Below are 19,784 nucleotides of genomic sequence, written 5' to 3' on the forward strand. Positions count from 1 at the left end.
ATCTGATAAGGGTCTAGTGTCTAGACTACATAAAAAAATCTTTAAAACTTAACAATAAAAAGACAAACCCAATTAAAATTGGGCTAAGTATTTGAATAGATTTTTCTCCAAATAAGATATCTAAATAGCCAATAAACACATGAGAAGATGCTCAACATCATTAGTCGTTAGGGAAATGCAACACAAAACACAATAAGATATCACTTCACACTTACTAGGTTGGCTTTGATTAAAAAGATGGCTGGGGCACCTGGGTGGCTCAGATGGTTAAGCGCCTGCCTTTGGCTCAGGTCATGATCTCCAGGTCCTGGGATCAAGCCCCACATCAGGCTCCCTGCTCAGCTGGGAGTCTGCTTCTCCCTCTCCCTCTGCTCTCCCCCTGTTTGTCTCTGTCTCTCTGTCTCTCTTTCAAATGAATAAATCAAATCTTAAAAAAAAAAGAGATGTTATGGGGCGCCTGGGTGGTTCAGTTGGTTAGATGTCTGACTTAAGCTCAGGTCATGATCTCGGGGGTCCTGGGATCGAGCCCCAAATTGAGCTCCCCACTCAGCAGGAAGTCTGCTTGTCCCTCTGCCCTTCGTGTGCTCTCTCTCTCTCTCTCTCAAATAAATAAATAAAATCTTTAAAAATTTTTTTAAAAAGATGGCTTATAACAAGTGTTGGTGAGAATGTGGAGTAATTAGAACACTCATACACTGCTTGTGGGAATGTAAAGTGGAATAGCCCTCGTAGAAAATGGTCTGTTAGTTCCTAAAATGTTAAATACAGAGTTACCATATGATCCAGCAGTTCCACTCCTAGGTATATACTCTAAAGAATTTAAAACATGTCCACAGAAAAACTTGTACACTGGGATGCATGGGTGGCTTATTCAGTTAAGTGTCTGCTTTCAGCTCAGGTCATGATCCCAGGGTCCTGGGGTCAAGTCCTGTGTTGGGTTCCTTGCTCAGCAGGGAGCCTGCTTCTCCCTCTGCCTGCTGCCCCCCTCCCCCGGCTTGTGCACTCCTTTCTCTCTCTCTGTCAAATAAATAGATAAAATCTTAAAAAAAAGAAAAACTTGTACACTGATGTTCATAGCAGCATTATTCATAGAGCCAAAATACATAGAAACAACCCAAACATCTATTGGTTAATGAATGGATAAATAAAACGTGGTATTTCCATACAATGAAACATTAATTGGCAATAAAAAGGAATCGAGTATTTATATATGGTACAACGTGGATGAATCTTTAAAACATGGTAAATCAAAGAATTTGGTTCACAAAAGACCACATACTGTATGATTCCATTTATGTGAAATGTCCAGAATGGGCAAATTATAGAGACTGAAAGTAGAATCATGGTTGCCTAGGGATGGGGTGAAGGGGGTGGTAGGTTGGTAGGAAATGGGGAATGACTGGGAATAGGAAAAGGGTTTTTTTGTGGGATGATGAAAATGTTCTAAAATTGATTGTAATGACAGATGCACAACTCTGATTATACTAAAAACTACTGAATTGTATACTTTATTATTTTATTTTTTAGAGCGGGGAGGGGCAGAGGGAGAGGGAGAATCTTCAGCAGGCTTCACGCCCAACATGGGTTGTAACTTGGGGCTCAATCTCAGGACCCTGAGATCATGACCTGAGCCAAAATCAAGAGTCGGATGCTTAACCGACTGAGGCACCCAGGCACCCCTGAATTGTATACTTTAAAGGGGTGAATATTAGGGACACCTGGGTGGCTCAGTCGGTTAAGCATCTGCCTCTGGCTCAGGTCATGATCCCAAAATCCTGGGATCAAGTCCCACATTGGGCTCCTTGTGCAGCGGAGAGCCTGTTTCTCCCTCTGCCCCTGCTGCTCCCCCTGCTTGTGCTCTCTCTCTCTCTCTCTGTATCTCCCTGACAAATAAATAAAGAAATAAAATCTTTTTTAAAAAAGGGGTGAATTTTATGGTATATGAATTTTATCCCAACAAAAGAGTACATACTGTATGATTACATTTACATAAGGTGCAGAAACAGGTTAAAAAAAGTCTATGCTGTTAGAAGTCAGGACAGAGGTTACTCTTGTTAGGAGTGGGGGAGTAGTAACTGGAAGGAAGCATGATGCGGATTTCTCCAGCACTGATAATGTTTTGTTTCTTGATGTGGAGCTGTTACATGTGTGTTCATTTTGTGAACATTTATTGAACTGTTTATTAATTATAAACAATGAATTTCTACTTTTATTTTATTAGCAAATAACTTTAAACAATGATAGCTATGCTGTGGAAATTGTGGTAAAGCTGGTTTACTCTAACATGACAGAGAGCACTGTAAATTGATTTAAAAAATTTCCTTTAGTGAAGCACTGTAACAAGTATCAAAGTTTATAAATATCTTCATTATCTTTGACTCAATAATCACACTCCTGGGAATGAAGCCTAAGAAAGTAATTCTAGTAAATAGAGACATTGTGGGCTTTTTTTTTTTTTTGAATCATTGTGTTGATGAAGGTGTTTCGTAGAATAAAGGAAAGCTGGAAACAACCTGAGTAAATGTTTAAATGGTTAAATAAATAATGTTGCCATCGGTGCTATGGAATAATCTTTTAAAAGATTTATTTATTTATTTGAGAGAGAGTGCACATGCATGCAAGGGTGGGAGGAGCAGAGGGAGAAGGGGAGAGAGAATCTCAAGTAAGCTCCCTACAGAGCACAGAGCCTGAGGCGGGGCTTGATCTTACCAACCTGAGATCTTGACCTGAGCCAAAACCAAGAGTTGGATGCTCAACCGACTGAGCCACCCAGGTGCTACCTGGGTGCCCCAGTACTATGTAACATTATGCAACTACCAACAACAATAATTTTGAACAGAAGTACTAATTTGAAAAATTATTTGATCCTGAAAAAAAGAGAGTACAAAATTATATGATAATTGAATACAGACAAAGACCATAAGAGAACATGCAGAAACACAGATAGTTGGCTTGTTGGGAATTATGGGTGACTTTTTTACAGTTTTCATTAATGTTAAGTTGTTTTATAATAAAAACAAATAATAACTTTAGTGTTTGGGGGCATCCGGCTGGCTCAGTCAGGGAAGCATGTGACTCTCGATCTCAGGATGGTGAGTTTAAGCCCTATGTTGGGTGTAGAGCTTACTTAAAACAAAACAAACGTTTTCTTCACATGGCCATTGTACCACAAGAAAGAGATATTGAACTTGGAGGAAGTCCGTAATGATTGAGGACACCATGGAACTTCTGGAAAAATAAAAGTTGAGGAAGGAAATATGGTTGAATTCTACAAATTTGTGAAAGGGTTGGGTAGGTCAATGGGGATAGTTCACAAAATCTGGGAATGCTAGAATTGGAGGGCACCTCCTGATGCTTCTAAGTCATTGACCAAATTTTTATTGAATAATTGAGTACCTATTAAGTCCACTGTTCGACTAGAGTGTGAGTTTATGACCGAAGATGAGAATTACTATTTACAGATTGGGAAATAAATTTGTGGCACTCATTACTCCAAGAGGGAGCAGTCTATTACCCAATCTTATCTTCCACTGCTGCTTAACATTACACTTGGCTAAGCTCGTCTCTTCATGGGCCCCGGACTACTTCATGCCTCTTTGTAGGTCCAGAGCTCATCCACCCTTCATCCTTCGAGGCTCAGCTTAAGTTCCCTGCCAACCTCTTATTTTTTTTAAAGATTTTATTTATTGGGGTGCCTGGGTGGCTCAGTTGGTTAGGTGACTGCCTTCGGCTCAGGTCATGATCCCAGGATCCTGGGATCGAGCCCTGCATCGGGCTCCCCACTCAGCAGGAGGCCTGCTTCTCCCTCTCCCACTCCCCCTGCTTGTGTTCCCTCTCTCCCTGTGTCTCTCTCTCTCTGTCAATTAAATAAATAAATAAAATCTTTAAAAAAAAGATTTTATTTATTTATTTGAGAGAGAGAAATGGAGCAGGGGCAGGGGCATAGGGAGAGGGAGAAGCAGACTCCCCACTGAGCAGGGAGCAGGACATGGGGCTCTATACTGGGACTCCAGCATCATGATCTGAGCCAAAGGCAAACACTTAACCCAACTGAGCCGCCCAGGCACCACCCCCACCCCCCGCCAACCTCTTCTTAACCCCTTACAAACTAAGAGGTGTTCTTTATATATTCCAGTCTGTACTGATGGCCTGTTCCTCAATATTTAAAACACCACTTTGTCAATCTCATAATAGAATCAGGCAGCTAATGTAAGCAACCAAGTGATTATCATAAACACTAATATATTATTCTAAATATGTGTCAAGTTTTCATTGAACACTTCCCATGTGCCAGGCAGGAAGAGTTGATTTCATAATTTCACCTAAGCATCATGACAACCCTGTGAAATGTGTATATTATATCTAGAAACTGAGGCTCAGATATTTTAGATAATTTGCTCAAGGCCACAGTGGATGAACTGGGAATTTGACCTAGGTCTAACTCCAAAGACTGCACGCCCAACCACTATGTAATACTGTTTTAAAGAAATATATACTTATTTTAAAGAGAGAGCGATGAGGGGGAGATATAGAGGGGGAGGAAGAGGGACAAGCAGACTCTGCACTGACTGCGGAGCCCTATGCGGGGGCTGGATCCTAGGACCCTGAGATCATGACCTGAGCTGAAATCAAGAGGCAGTCAGTCGCTCAACCGACTGAGCCACCCAGGCGCCCCAGTGTATTACTGTTTTAATTGAATTGTGTGTGTTTTCGTCTTTCTCTAACTAGATATTTTTTAAGATTTTATTCTTTAAAGTAATCTCTACATCCAGTGTAGGCCTCAAACTCACAACCCAGGAATCAAGAGTCACATGCTCTACTGACTAAGCCAGCCAGGCGTCTACTCCCTAACTAGATTTTTAAGATTAGGAAGACAAGGGTTTTATTTTGTGTTTCCTTTGTAATCTCTTCATTGCTGTACGAGCTGCTATACACGGAGTCAGTGCTCAATAAATACTTATGGGACTCTAAAATGGAGCTGTAGCTAACAGGAAATACCAATTGCTTCTAAAAGGATTTAGATTTTAGTCAGATTCATGGGCGATATACTCATAATGGATGATTTAAAGGAAACAAGGATATTTGGGTCCATTTTATTTATTTATTTATTTATTTATTTAGTATTTATTTATTTATTTTAAACTTTGGTTCTTTTTTTAAGATTTTATTTGAAAGAGAGAATGAGAGAGAGCATGAGAGGGGGAGGGTCAGAGGTAGAAGCAGACTACCCGCTGAGGAAGGAATCCGATGTGGGACTTGATCCTGGGACTCTGGGATCCATTTTTAATACCTTACACCTTTGGGTAATATATGCCCTTTAATACGCCCTTGGGTCCATTTTTAATACCTTAGATGTCTTTTTTTTTTAAAGATTTTATTTATTTATTTGACAGAGAGAGCGAAAGAGCACAAGCAGGGGGAGCAGCAGAGGGAGAGGGAGAAGCAGGCCCCTTTCCGAGCAGGGAGCCCGATGTGGGACTCGATCCCAGGACCCTGGGATCACGACCTGAGCCGAAGACAGAGGCCCAACCCTCTGAGCCACCCAGGTGCCCAATACCTTAGATGTCTTGATGGAGGAGAAGCACACCTTCACAACCCTGTTGCTCCATTATGATTAAGAATTGACTGGGTTGGGGGCACCTGGGTGGGCTCAGTTGTTTAAGCGGCTGCCTTCTGCTCAGGTAATGGTCCCAGTGTCGTGGGATCCAGCCCCACCTAGAGCTCCCCGCTCAGCGGGGAGTCTGCTTCTCCCTTTGCCCCTCCCCCCTGCTCGTGCTTTCTCTCGCCATCTCTCTCTCTCAAATAAATAAATAAAATATCGTAAAAAAAAAAACTGGTTGATGGGATTATGGGTTTGACACCCAGTGTGACCATTCTTGGATTCTTTAGCTCCTTTTCTGTTTCCCAGAAACTCCTAGCCTAAAAGGGCGGATCCCGGTGCTGGTGCTTCTCCCTGTTTGGTTTTGCTTGTTGTCACGCCTCCTCTTCTTGTGCGTTTATTTGTTTATTAGATTTTATTTATTTATTTATTTATTTATTTATTTGAGAGAGATTGAGAGAGGGGGGAGGAGCAGAGGGAGAGGGACAAGCAAACTCCATGCTGAGCACAAAGCCCCACGTGGGGCTCAATCCCAGGACCCCAAGAACAGGACCAGAGTGGAAACCAGAGTCTGGGGCTTAACTGACTGAGCCACCCAGGCGCCCCTCTCCTTGTGCATTTAAACGAGGCATGGTACCTATAGGAGGCGGGCATTGAAGTCCAATAGGGCAGGTTTATCAGTAAGATGGTCAAGAAATGATTACGTTGTGGTGTCAGGCAAGTCATGCCTCCCAGCCTCAACTTACTCATCAGGAAAATGGAATTAAAACACACCGCCTCCTCCAAGAATTCAATTATCGTTACAGTTTCATATTTAATAGTTTAACTAGAAATATACTACGGAGAGACTGGGGCCTAAAAATCTAGATGGGATTAATTATCTGTGGTGGCTGAAATCATCTTCCATTCTCTTGCTGACTGCACTTGAAATACCCACAGTTGAGGGTGAGAGCCGAGGGATTGGAGTCAGATGGCTGTCCATAATCTGGTATGGTCCTTGGGAAAGATTTCAGGGGTTCGGGAACCTCGTGTAGAAAAGCAAGCTAAGGAAGACTGAGGGAGAGTGAGTTGGAGACTTCCTGTGCCGTTTCCTCCTCCACCTCTCTCCCCTCCCCCACTGCTGCCAATCACAGATTCTGACCATTAAGGCACAAAGGTAGAAAATCCCATGGGGTCTCCGGCCAAGAAGCCTCTCATTGTCGGGCTCTGACTATAAGCTCGGAGAATGGGAAAAGGCCACCCTCTCCCCCCGCTACCCTGCTAGATTCTTGCTCCTTGCCACGCCGGGCTGGCTGTTGCAAGTGGGAAGCAATCTCAGGCTGCACGCAATCCTTTTTGCAAAGCCGAGGAAGGAGTGAGAGAGGGAGAGAGGGAGAGAGGGAGAGAGAGAGACTGTGTGTCTAGGTGGTGTAGGGAGGATTGGGGGTGGGATTCCATGACGTTACCGGCTCCGCCTCCCGGTATATATAAGGGGGCGCTTGGCGCGCAACGACCCCAAGCCGCAGCTTTGAAGCCTCAGCAGCGAAGTGGGTAGCCCCAACCCAACTCGGCTCAACTCAGCCTCACCCAACCCAGTCTGAGACTCTCCTCTCCCTGGGCTTGCAACAGCTCTCTGGTAAGCCTTGGGGACCGACACGTGTGTCGGAAGGGGACGGCGAGGGTCTGGGCATACCTAGGATTGTCTGGGAACCAGAGCGTGCAGTTGCATCAACGCGGCCGTGACCTGTTGCTGGGCGAGACCCCGGCCCCAGGAGCCAAGGCTCCCGTCTCCACCTCAGCCCCGGACCGTTTCTAGATGAATCCGGGAGCCGAGTTGGGGGGCATAGGGTGGAACCCCTCTCTGTTGCAAGCAATTTCGGGCTGCCCTGGGGCCCCTCTCGGGGTGCATCTCCAAATCGTTAGATGTCGAAGCCCCGCCCCACTGTTGATTCTTGCCGGTCAGCCTAGCAGGGCGGGAGGAAGTGGGAGAACATTCGCTTACTCCCCTGGGCGACAGTAGCACCATTGACGCGGTGTGGGCTGGGTGAGTAGGGATGGAATTGAGTCGGTCCTCACTTTTGATCTGCAGGGGGAGGTCGGTTCCCCCCCCCGCCCCTCCCTCTGGGCAATCTAGGAACCTTGCCTATGAAGTAGCCTTTGGGGTAAGCACTGAAAAGGAACGTGGGTAGTGGATGTGAGAAGGGGCTTCTGCCCAGAGTTGTGGGCCGCTTCTGGGGTGAGTTCTGTTTAATTCCCAAGGAGCTACAGGCCGGGGAACGGACCCAGATTAGGTTCCACGGTTCCTGGGTTGGGGTCTAGGATAAACCTTAGTTTCCCCGTCAGAGAGAGAGAGAGAGAGAGAGAGAGATTGATGCTGACTGAGCGCACACGGGGTGCCCGGCTACTGTACCATAGGGGGCTTTCACATGTCTTTTCTGCATTTAGTCCTTCTACAGACCTGTGAGGTACTGTTACTCCTCCTTGTTAAGGAAGACACTGAGGTTAGAGGAAGACACTTGCCTTTGTCCCTTCAATATCCTCCCCCTCCCCCCATTGCTCCTTTGCTTGGTGGAGTGGGTATTGTCATGCACTCTTAGAGCTTAGGGATAATGAGCCCTATTGAAGGGCTTTTTGTCTTCGTTTTTCACCAGATCTTCGAATCCTCTGCAATTCCAGCTAGAATGCTGTGGCGGGCACTTCGCAGATTTGGTCAAAAGCTGGTACGCAGACGTGCGCTGGAGCCAGGCATGGCAGACAGTCGCCTTGCCAGATGCCTGAGCACCCTGGATTTAGTGGCCCTGGGTGTGGGCAGCACCTTGGGTGCAGGTGTGTATGTCCTGGCTGGTGAGGTGGCCAAAGATAAAGCGGGACCATCCATTGTGATCTGCTTTTTGGTGGCCGCTCTATCTTCTGTGTTGGCTGGACTGTGCTATGCGGAGTTCGGTGCCCGAGTTCCCCGTTCTGGGTCTGCGTATCTCTACAGCTATGTCACAGTGGGTGAGCTCTGGGCCTTCACCACTGGTTGGAACCTCATCCTCTCCTATGTTATAGGTGAGATGTCGGGGCAGGGAGGGAACTGTGCACAGCCAACGAAGGGGCTTTGAGTCCGCAAGTCTGGGCGCGATGGTGAAGCGATAAATTCTGTAACATTCACAAGACTTCAGTACCCCTAAATGTGTGTGTGTTGGGGGGCTGGCTGGGAGGGTTGAAGGTGTGGAGAAATTGTTCATTTTCTACTTACTCTCTGTCCTGGGGTCCTAAATGGACCGGTTTTGGTTTTTAAAAAGTAAGACTAGGGCCGCCTGGCTGGCTCAGTCGGTGGAGCATGCTGACTCCTGCTCTTTGGGTTGTGAGTTCAAGCCCCAGGTTGGGTGTAGAGCCTACCTAAAAAAAAAAAAAAAGTAAGAATAGGTGAAAACAGCAGGGATTATTTGTGTGACTGGTGTCCGGGGAGGGAGGAGGGAGGAGGGGAGAAGGAAACTTGACCCCGTGTTTCTCCCTCTGCTCCCCCAGGTACAGCTAGTGTGGCCCGGGCCTGGAGCTCGGCGTTTGACAACCTGATTGGGAACCGCATCTCTCAGACCCTGCAGGGGAGCATCTCACTGCATGTTCCCCATGTCCTCGCAGAATATCCAGACTTCTTTGCTCTGGGCCTTGTGTTGTTGCTCACCGGTGAGGGAAGACACAGGGCTAACTGATGGGGGCAGGGCTAGGAGGGACCAAGCCTGAGAGGGGAGGTGATAATGGTGAGAAAGAAGAGAAGCTGGGCAGGAAAGGTGTGCACAGAGGCGGGAAACAAAGCGAGGGCTGAGTCCTGACTGCTTCTTTCCCACAGGATTGCTGGCTCTGGGGGCTAGTGAGTCAGCCCTGGTTACCAAAGTGTTCACAGTGGTGAACCTTCTGGTTCTCGGTTTTGTCATCGTTTCTGGCTTCATTAAGGGGGACCTGCACAATTGGAAACTCACAGAAGAGGACTACAAACTGACCATGGCTGAACTCAATGACACCGATAGGTCAGGAGATTCACTCTCAGGAGCTGCAGAGCTGGGAGCATGATGGGGAGCCAAGGGGGATCCATGCTAAGGGCTTCGGGATTGGGTTGGGGAGGAGGAATGGGAGTTGAGGTCTCAAAGACCCGGCTGAGTGGTTTGGCAGTAGAGAAAAGGCCCAGAGGTGGCTGAACACACCTTTACCTTTTCCATCCCTTTCTTCCACTTTAGCTTGGGCCCTCTGGGCTCTGGAGGATTTGTGCCTTTCGGCTTCGAGGGGGTTCTCCGTGGAGCAGCTACCTGTTTCTATGCATTTGTTGGTTTCGACTGTATTGCTACCACTGGTAACACAGTCACTCTGGTTCTGGCGGGGGGGCTCTGGGGTACCCTGTATGCTCAGGTGGCATGCACATTGGCGGGGGGTGGGGGGCAGAGTAGAGGAGCCGGGCCTGCTTCCCTGATCAGAAACTTGTGCCCCTTCCTGCAGGTGAGGAAGCCCAGAATCCCCAGCGTTCCATCCCTGTGGGCATTGTGATTTCACTGTTCGTCTGCTTTTTGGCATATTTTGGTGTCTCTTCGGCACTTACGCTTATGATGCCTTACTACCAGCTTCAGCCCGAGAGTCCCCTGCCTGAGGCATTTCTCTATACTGGATGGGCCCCTGCCCGCTATGTTGTGGCTGTTGGATCTCTCTGTGCGCTTTCTACCAGGTCAGTGGCCGAACGTTTTTTCTCCTCTGCTGTCAGGGTCTTCGGCTTTAGTGTTCAGTGCTTGGTGAATACCCCCTTAAAAGGGCTGGGAGGAGAAGGCTGTGTGGGGACGGAGACTGCAGTGAAGTCATGCCACTGCCGCCATTCGTCTCTCTAGCCTCTTGGGCTCTATGTTCCCCATGCCTCGGGTGATCTACGCGATGGCAGAGGACGGTCTCCTGTTCCGGGTCCTTGCCAGGGTCCACACGGGCACACACACCCCCATCGTGGCCACTGCGGTCTCTGGCATTATTGCAGGTAAAAAACAACAACCCCCCCCCCGCCACGTCTTTTCCCTTCCCCGAGTTGTTTCACCGATTCCCTTAACTTTGCTCTTCCCTTCCCTCATTTCTTGTTTTCTGCCCATCAATTTCAGCGTTCATGGCATTCCTCTTTGAACTCACCGATCTGGTGGACCTCATGTCAATTGGGACCCTACTTGCTTACTCTCTGGTGGCTATTTGTGTTCTCATCCTCAGGTGAGACTCCCTCTGTAAACTAGGATTGGGTTTTTTTTTTTTATTCTTGGGTGAGGAAGGACGGGGATTTCTCCTCCCTTCTTCCTTCACCTGCCTTAATCCTGACTCTCCTGGAGGAACGTGGACAGCCCACCCCGCCAAAAAAAAAAAAAAGCTTGTAGAGAGCTTAAGCTGCTTGGAGAAGATGCTGAAGTGGCTAGGGGTGGTTCTTAATCCTGCCTTCTTACTCTTGCCTCAGGTATCAGCCTGAGCTGAAGAATGAGGAGGATGAGGTAGAGCTGCAGGAGGAGATCGCCGAAGCAGAGAAGCTGAGCCTACAGGGACTCTTCTGTCCACTCAACTCCGTCCCCACTCCACTGTCTGGCCAAGTTGTCTATGTGTGTTCCTCATTGGTTGGTGAGCAATGGAATTTTTCTCTAGGGTGGTGGTTTTGAGGTCAGCATGACCGGGGTGTGTGTGTGTGTGTGTGTGTGTGTGTGTGTGTGTGTGTGTGTGTGTGGCATTTGGTGGCTGAGGATGAACTAGAGAGAGCATGACCTTCCTTGGAATGGGGTGCCTGATGTCTTCACATGCTGGTCTCAAGAGTTGGTTTTGATGTTTCTCAACTTGACCCTTGAAGCTCTGCTGCTCACTCTTCTTTGCCTGGTGTTGGCCCAGTGGCCCATCCCACTGCTTTCCGGAGACCCAGTGTGGACTGCAGTGGTTGTGCTGCTCCTGATGCTCATTACTGGGATCACTGGGGTCATCTGGAGACAGCCACAGAGTTCCACTCCCCTGCACTTTAAGGTAAATGACCTCTCTCTTTCCACCTACCCACCCATCTCAGAAGAATGGGCTCCAGATGCCTTGTGGTCTAATAAGGTTCATAAATAGTCTTTAATTGGACAAGGAAGGAAAGATACAGGAGATACTTAGGCCAAAGACTTCTCTCCCCCTCCATAGTTCCTTTCCAGTTCTGTTTCCCCCAACTGTGTATGCTTGGAGTCCTGTCCTATATGAGGCACTTTCAATGTGTGGGCATTGAAATACACAAGATGAGTAGGAGTTGGACCCTTCCTTTCCTGGCCTCAGTAGGTTAGGGATCTCCTTCTAGGTCACCTCATGGTATATACAAAGAAGGTTTTGCTTTGTTCCCAGGTACCTGCTTTGCCTCTCCTCCCACTAATGAGCATCTTTGTGAATGTTTACCTTATGATGCAGATGACAGCGGGCACCTGGGCCCGATTTGGGGTCTGGATGCTGATTGGTAGGTATCCACTTGGGAAGAGTAGTCCTCTCAGGTGTCCTACCCCAGTTCTTTTTCCTCTTGGTCTCATGTAGGGAGACCTATGAAGCCTTTACAGGTGACTATTTCCCTACCTCACAGCTACCTTTCCCCACTAGGGTTTGCTATCTACTTCGGCTATGGGATCCAGCACAGCCTGGAAGAGGTTAAGAATGACCAAGCCCCACTCAAGTCTAGGGCCAAAACTGTAGACCTTGATCTCAGCAGTGCCTGTGCACATTCGATTTGACATCATCACACCTGAATGCTGTCTGGTCCCCCCGCACAGTAATGGAGAGTATCCTTGAGCACACTGGGAAGCCAGGGCTCCCACGGGATGTTGGTGGGGGACCACTAATAGATCTCTGTATTTATTGTGGAGTGAAGGATGTGTCTTCGCTGTTTTTCATCTTTTTATTTTTTATTTTTGGTGGTCTCCTTTTCAATTTGTCTGTAGCTGCTTACTGGCTTTTACAAAATTATTATTAAAAAGACAGTAGAAAAAGAAACCATGTCTTGTTCTTTGCTTGCTAGAGGTGATGTGGGGCCTCACTTGCAGTGTGGAGAGCTTCAGATACGTGTCCTGTGTTTGCTCCTGTCGCCGCAAGTCTCTTTTGTGCCTGTGTGTGTTCCTTGTTGGCTCAGGGTTTGAGGAGGGTGGCGTGGCCACTTGTCAAGTCTAGTCACACTGAAAGGAATGATCTTGAGATAGGTTTCCCTCTTGCTATACTAAAGGTTAGCTTCTGAATAAGTAGGACAGCAGTACTTGTCTTTGGGATTTGGGGGTGGACTCTGATCTCAACACTGGCATTGGTCAGGATCTACACTGAGACCATTGTCTTGTGTTCCACCCCTTCTAGTTGGACTAGACCCAGACTCTTGTGACTGCCTGGGTAACAGAAATTTTGGCTAGGGTATTTGGCACAGCTGGGAGGAGGGGTGGACAATAATGGGGTTTGGTAAAGGACTGTATATTATATATAGATACTGATGGCTGTAGAAGTAGTAAGGCAACAGAGGTCAAAGCTTTGCTCAGACCAAGAACTATTCATTCGTCCATTTTTTCAACACACCTATGTGGAGCTCCTATTAAAATCAAAATGCTAGGCCCCATGCCGGGCCCTAGGGATACAAATATGAATAAAACCTCTAGTCCCTGCCCTCAAGGAACTCACAATCTAGAGGGGGAGACAAGCAGGTACACGTGAAACAATGTGACTTAATACCAGGGCAGGGGTAAGTGCTGATTGCTACGGAAACACAAAGAAGGACTTGCTTGATCTGGGAGTCTTGAATAGGTGTTCCTGAGGTGGACTGAGGGGAGGACTTGTTTTTCAGTGAATAGTGTGCACAAAGCCAAGGAGTGTGAAAAACCATATTGTATTTGGAGGTATGTCCTGTAGTTTAGTGTGGTTGGAGGGTAGCCTATGTGGGGTTGTGAAATACAACAGAGACCATATGAACCACACGAATGGCTTTGAATATGCTACCAAGGAATTCAGATGTTATCTTTATAAATGGTGCGTGTTGTGTTGCGGGGGGCAAGTAGTGAAGGATTCTAAGGAAGGAACATGGTTGGATTTGTTAGCCTGGCAGCAAGGAGGGTGCTTCAGAAAAGGCTGGGGGAAGCTAGAGCAGTGAGATAATAGTCACCATTTAACCATTGTGTGACATTGCTGCTAGTAATTAGTTCGGAGGACATTGCGGTCATTTGGGTGAAATATTTCAGGGTTCTTGGTCAGTTGGATGTAGGAGGTAAGAAGTGGATGGCTTAGATCATGAAATTTCTGATTGGATGATCAGATTAGTAGCCAAGATGGCAAAAGAGGAGTAGCATGTTGGGGGAAAAGACGAATTCAGATCCAGATATGCTAATTGATAAACATACATGAATTTAGCTTCATACAGGTAAAGATAGGTAATCAACAACTGGAACTTGAAGCGAGGCTAGAAGTCCAGGCTAGGGTTAAAGATTTGGGGGCCACCAACTCAGAGCACACACGTGTATGTGAGGCAAATTTTGGGGGGCTCTTGGCTGGCTCGTTGGTAGAGCATGCGAGTCTTGATCTTGGGGTTGTGATTTCGAGCCCCACATTGGGCTTAGGGATTACTTAAAAAAAAAAGCTCTAGTATAAATTACATAATTTTCTTTATATACAAAGAGCTCTTACAAATCAGTAAGATGGATAACGTGATAAATGAATAAAGGATGTAAACAGTTTTCAGAAAAAATAGTAACACCAACAAATATTGATACTCAACCTCACTCATTAAAGAAATGCAAATCCAAACAACGAGATCTCAGTTCTTACCTTAGAGACCAGCAAAACAATTTTTAAGATTTTAGTTTTAAATAATGTCTGCACCCAATGTGAGCCTTGAACCGGCAACCCTGAGATTAAGAGTTGAGTACTCTATCGATTGAGCCGGCCAGGTGCCACTGTGCCGCCTCCCTCCCCCCCCCGCCACCCCCCCCCGCCGTAAAACAAAGTTCAATGACTAGGGTTGGCAAAAGTGAGGGGAAACAGACAATCTTCTGCATGATGGGGATTTACACTGTAACTTTTGTGGAGAGTAATTTGATAATATAAGAATTAAAAACATTCCTTTTGATCTGATAATTCCACTTACAGGAATTTTAAAAAATTACACTTATATAAGGATATTTACTGTGACATTTTAATACAATAAAACTTGGAAGCTACCTAGTGTGCATCAGCCCGGAACTAGTTAAGTTACAATACATTAATTTGGTGGAATATTTATAGAGCCAGTAAAAAAATGAGATAGAATTATATGTGCCAAGAGGTGATATGGAAAGCTCTCCAAGATACACTATTAAGTAGGAACAAAACAAAATGGAACAAAAACCCCAAGGTGCAGAACATTTGTGTGAAAGAACAAAGGAGAATATATACATAATTTTTTTTTCTGGAAAAATATACAGGAAACTTAACCTCTGGTTTTTCTTCTGTACTTTTTCAGTTTTCCTAACCAGATACAAACATTACTTTTTTTTTTAAGATTTTATTTACTTATTTGACAGAGACAGCGAGAGAGGGAACACAAGCAGGGGGAGTGGGAGAGGGAGAAGCAGGCCCCCCTGCTGAGCAGGGAGCCTGATGGCAGGGCTCAATCCCAGGACCCTGGGATCATGACCTGAGCCAAAGGCAGACGCTTAACGACTGAGCCACCCAGGGACCCCCAACATTACTTTTTTCATTCCTTTTATAATCATCATAACAGTAAAAGATTGGGGGAACTCTAAGGGATGAAGGGGAAAGATTCAGCACAAGAGATGAAGAAGGAATGACTAAAGAGACAGGACAGTGTTGTGAAAATCCAGGGAGGAAAGAACTTCTCAGGAAAAGTCAACAATGCCAAATGCAGCCTTAGAGAGCCAAGTTCAGTAAGATAAAGACCCGAAGAGGGCTCACTGGTTTTGTTAGTTAGTAGGTAATTGATCATTTCAAGAGTAGTTTGGCCAGGGGTGGGAGTGGGGGCCATATTGCAGTGGGTTGAGTAAATGGAGGGTGAGGAAGCAGATACAGCGTTTCAAACCAACCGCCAAAGGGAGTTGAGAGGTTTTTGGCTATTGGATTTTTATGCTTAACGAAGATTGTCAGTGGAGAAAGTGAATACATTTTGGTACTACTGTTTAAATAAATCATTTATGAAGGATGGACTAGCTCTCTGATTTGGTTTTCTAGTCTTTTTTTATTCAGTGCAATGTTTCCCTGACTTCAGACCTTCAGGAATTTTTCTCTATTTGTGTAATTCCTGTAATGTTAAAAAAAAAAAACCCTCATTTTTTAAAGCTTAAATACACTTATTATTTTTAAGGATTTTATTTATTTATTTGAGAGGGGGGAGAGGGCCTGCCTGCAAGCTTGAGTGGGGGGAGAGGCAGAGAGAGAGGGAGAAGCAGGCTCCCCACTGAGCAGAGAGCCCGACATGGGGCTTGATCCCAGGACCCTGGGATCATGACCTGAGCTGAAGGCAGATGCTTAACTGACTGAGCCACCCAGGCGCCCCTATTTATAAAGTTTGATTGAAGTAATCTCTATCCCCAACCTGGGGCTCAAACTCATGACCCCAAAGTCAAGAGTTGCACGCTCTTCCGACTTAGCCAGCCAGGTGCTAAAGTTACCCTAAAAGGAAAACATTTTACCACTATCATACATGGAAAACAAAGTATTTCCCTAATACACATTAAAATAAATATCTATTAAAAAATGTTTGGCTGTGTACCAAAAAATCCTTAAATGTCATTTAGCTTCCCATGGTTTCAGCCCCTCCCCCCCCAACAAGTCAACCATGGTCTGGAAGCAAATGGTCCTGATGTATAGTCAGAAGGTCAATGGTAGCTTGATGCTGCATCACACAGTGCCTATGTCATTCACCTCACTTCATCTTAATGTAGGCATTTTATCATCTTGCATCATCAAAGAAGGGTGAGTACAGTACAAGATCTTTTTGAGAGAGGCCACATTCACATATATTGTTACAATTTTTCTATTTCGTTATTGTTGTTAATCTTTTATTGTGCCTAATTTATAAATAAACTTTATCATAGGTATGTATGTATGTATAGGAAAAAACAGTATATATAGTGTTTAGTACTATGTGTGGTTTCAGGCATTTACTGGGGGTCTTGGAACATATCCTCTGTGGATAAGAGAGGGGACTATTATATACTGCACTTCAGAAACAACTTAGGCAGTTAGTGAATAATCTCTTTAGGATGCTAAGCTTGAAGATGGAGTAGAAAATTGCTTTAGGCATGGCCTAATCTTTTTTTTTTTTAAGATTTTATTTATTTGACAGAGACACAGCGAGAGAGGGAACACAAGCTGGGGGAGTGGGAGAGGGAGAAGCAGGCTTCCCGCTGAGCAGGGGGCCCGATGCGGGGCTCGATCCCAGGACCCTGGGATCATGACCTGAGCCGAAGGCAGACGCCTAACGACTGAGCCACCCAGGCACCCCAGGCATGGTCTAATCTTAATCTCCTCAAGGAGTCAGGGATAAAATTGGCTCAAATATGTATGGAGACACGAAGTTGGAAATAATAAGTGTCCTCCCAATAAGTGTCCTAAGAGAGGTATGCATGAAATACCATGAGAGCTCATATTAGGGAGTTCTGGGAAGTCTTCATGGGGGTTGAGGCTCTTAACCTGGGGCATAAAGGATCGGTAAAATGTGTAATTTCAGAAACTGGGGTAGAGCATTTCAGGAGGAGGGAACCTTGTGCATAAAGACAAGAAGTTGAAAAAGTTTATAGTTTCATTTGCCTACAGCCTAGGATTTTGAAGAGATGAAGTGGAAAAATAAGGCAGGAAAGGTAGATTCCAGTCAGACTCTTGGAGGCCATTAAATTTCAGGGCTTACAATCGAAGGGTAAGGAGGTGTGTGGATTCGGTTCAATGAATTACACCTCAGCAACCCAGTCACATGGTTATACTCTAGATCTTGCCCGAATGTACATCTCTGAAATCACTAATTCAAACATCAAGTTCTCTGTCCCCGACTTCCCAAACTTCCCCAGCTTACTTGCTCAAGTAACCACACCACAATAATTTCTTTGACCTCATGAATCCCCTAATTCATTCTCCCCTCCCACATACACTTTCTCTTTATTGGTTTCTGCCAATCTTTGCTTGCTCCCTTTCCCACTTAAATTCCTGAATTTATTATCATTATGACTCTTGCAAATACCTTCACCTCCCTAGGCAGTACTCCAGAGTACTACACCCCACCCCCAGGGGAATCCAAACGTCGCACCTGTGCAGTTCAGGGTTTTTAGAGGCAATCCTAAACCTGGGCAGCCTAATCATCAGCCTTCACTAGGTCCTCAACACTACACCTAGGAAACTTTTTCCTCTCCGATTCCCCTCTCTATAACAAACCTTTCTTACCTTATTCACATTCTTCAAATCTCTCCCTCCTACTCTCAGCTGTTGACTTTGCCTCATACTTTATTGAGAAAATACATGCCCATCAGATAAAAACGCCCTCATCTTCCTCTGGATTTTTTTTTTAATGAAAATAGCTTCGGGGCACGTGGGTGGCTCAGTCATTAAGCGTTTGCTTTCGGCTCAGGTCGTGATCCCAGGGTCCTGGGATCCAGCCCCGCGTCGGGCTCCTTGCCTCACGGGAAGCCTGCTTCTCCCTCTCCCACTCCCCCTGCTTGTGTTCCCTCTCTTGCTGTGTCTGTCTCTGTCAGATAAATAAATAAAAATCTTTAAAAAAAATAATAATAAAAGAAAATAGCTTCTTGGGGCACCTGGCTGGCTCAGTTGGTAGAACATGGGACTTTCGATCTTGGGGTCCTGAGTTCGAGTTCCACATTGGGTATAGAGATTACTTAAAAAAACAAAATGACTCAAAAGATTATTTAAAAAAAATGTTAAAAGGGGTTCCTGAGCTCGCTTCGGCAGCACATATACTAAAATTGGAACAATACAGAGAAGATTAGCATGGCCCCTGCACAAGGATGACACGCAAATTCGTGAAGCAGTCCATATTTTTTTTTATTCCTAATGAAAAGCTTGTTTTTAAGTTTGCATTCGAATCTTAAGAAATAAATCCACCCATGTTATCAAAAAAAGGGGGGGTTCCTGGGAGGTTCAGTCTGTTAGGCATCTGCCTTTGGCTCAGGACATGATCTCAGGGTCCTGGGATGGAGCCCCACGTCGGGCTCCACGCTCGTTGGGGAGTCTGCTTCTCCCTCTCTTTCTGCCCCTCCCTATCTCTCTCTCTCTGTCTCAAATAAATAAATAAAATCTTTTAAAAAATGTTAAAATAGCTTCTCTTTTCCCCCAATGATGAAAATATATGTTCATTGTTGGAAATCGAAAAACTAAAATATAAAGAAAGTAAAGATTCTCCCAGATCCCACCACTCAAAAGATAAACATTGTTAACATTTTGGTAAATACTCCTCCAGACATTTTTGTTCAAATATGCATATAATTTTACAGACGTGTATACCGTCTCTGTAAACTTTTTTCTTCCTTTCTATGATTTGTGCCATTCATACCCAGGTGGAAACCATCCCAAGAGTTGTTTAGTCACTCAAATCTATGTAATTACATCTTTTTGAGCAGTTGCTGACTTTTTCTTTTTTCTTTTTCTTTTATTTTAAAGACTTTAGTTATTTATTTGAGAGGGAGAGAGAGAGAGTGAGCAAGAGCGCAAGAGCACAGGGGGAGGGAGTAGCAGACTCTCTGCAGAGCAGGGAGCCCGATGTGGGGCTTGATCCCGGGACACTGGGATCATGACCTGATCCCAAGGCAGATGCTTAACTGTCTGAGCCACCCAGGCGCCCCTGACGTTTTCGTTTTTAAGCTCAATAGTAGCATATAAGCATTTGCCTTGTTTTATACCATTAGATTGTTTCCACAGCAATATTTTTAAAGGCTGTATAAGTAAGTACTCCACTGTATGGCACTGATGTACCCTAAGTTCTGTAACTAGTCCACATTTAACTAGATGAACATTTAAGTGGTTTACAATGCTTCAGTGAACGTTTCTGTTTATCTTTGCAAATTTTTCCAATTTCTTCTTTAGGAAAATTTCTAGAAGACAAATTGTTAGGTAACAGGGTACATACATGTTAAGATTTTGATATATATTGTCAAACTGCCCTCCAGAAAAGGTGCAATAATTTGTACTCTTACCAACAGTGCACAGAAGTGCCTGTTTTGTGTATATTGCTAATTTGAAG

The 19,784-nt window shown here is 45.3% G+C and overlaps 1 protein-coding gene and 1 non-coding gene across 4 annotated transcripts; both read left to right on the plus strand.

Moving 5' to 3' along the window:
* The first annotated feature begins 6,991 nt into the window (after positions 1–6,991).
* Positions 6,992–12,550, plus strand: SLC7A3 (solute carrier family 7 member 3). 3 transcript variants are annotated; one of them, XM_027608425.1, is made up of 12 exons: positions 6,992–7,214; positions 8,230–8,629; positions 9,092–9,250; positions 9,414–9,591; positions 9,799–9,911; positions 10,055–10,277; positions 10,435–10,574; positions 10,693–10,795; positions 11,034–11,191; positions 11,415–11,581; positions 11,933–12,041; positions 12,179–12,550. In XM_027608425.1, exons 2-12 carry the CDS (start codon positions 8,260–8,262, stop codon positions 12,307–12,309), a joined length of 1,851 nt encoding a protein of 616 aa, XP_027464226.1. In that variant the 5' UTR covers positions 6,992–7,214; positions 8,230–8,259; the 3' UTR covers positions 12,310–12,550. The 3 variants fall into 3 exon arrangements, with proteins under 3 accessions (XP_027464226.1, XP_027464228.1, XP_027464227.1); XM_027608427.1 differs by having other exon boundaries at positions 8,230–8,404; XM_027608426.1 differs by lacking the exon at positions 6,992–7,214 and adding an exon at positions 7,570–7,622.
* Positions 12,551–18,480: 5,930 nt separating this feature from the next.
* Positions 18,481–18,587, plus strand: LOC113931589. Its single transcript, XR_003522756.1, has one exon. It is a non-coding gene; the product is annotated as a U6 spliceosomal RNA (small nuclear RNA).
* Positions 18,588–19,784: the final 1,197 nt, after the last annotated feature.

The sequence above is a fragment of the Zalophus californianus genome, chromosome X (assembly GCF_009762305.2).
Source record: "Zalophus californianus isolate mZalCal1 chromosome X, mZalCal1.pri.v2, whole genome shotgun sequence".
NCBI classification, from domain to species: domain Eukaryota; kingdom Metazoa; phylum Chordata; class Mammalia; order Carnivora; family Otariidae; genus Zalophus; species Zalophus californianus.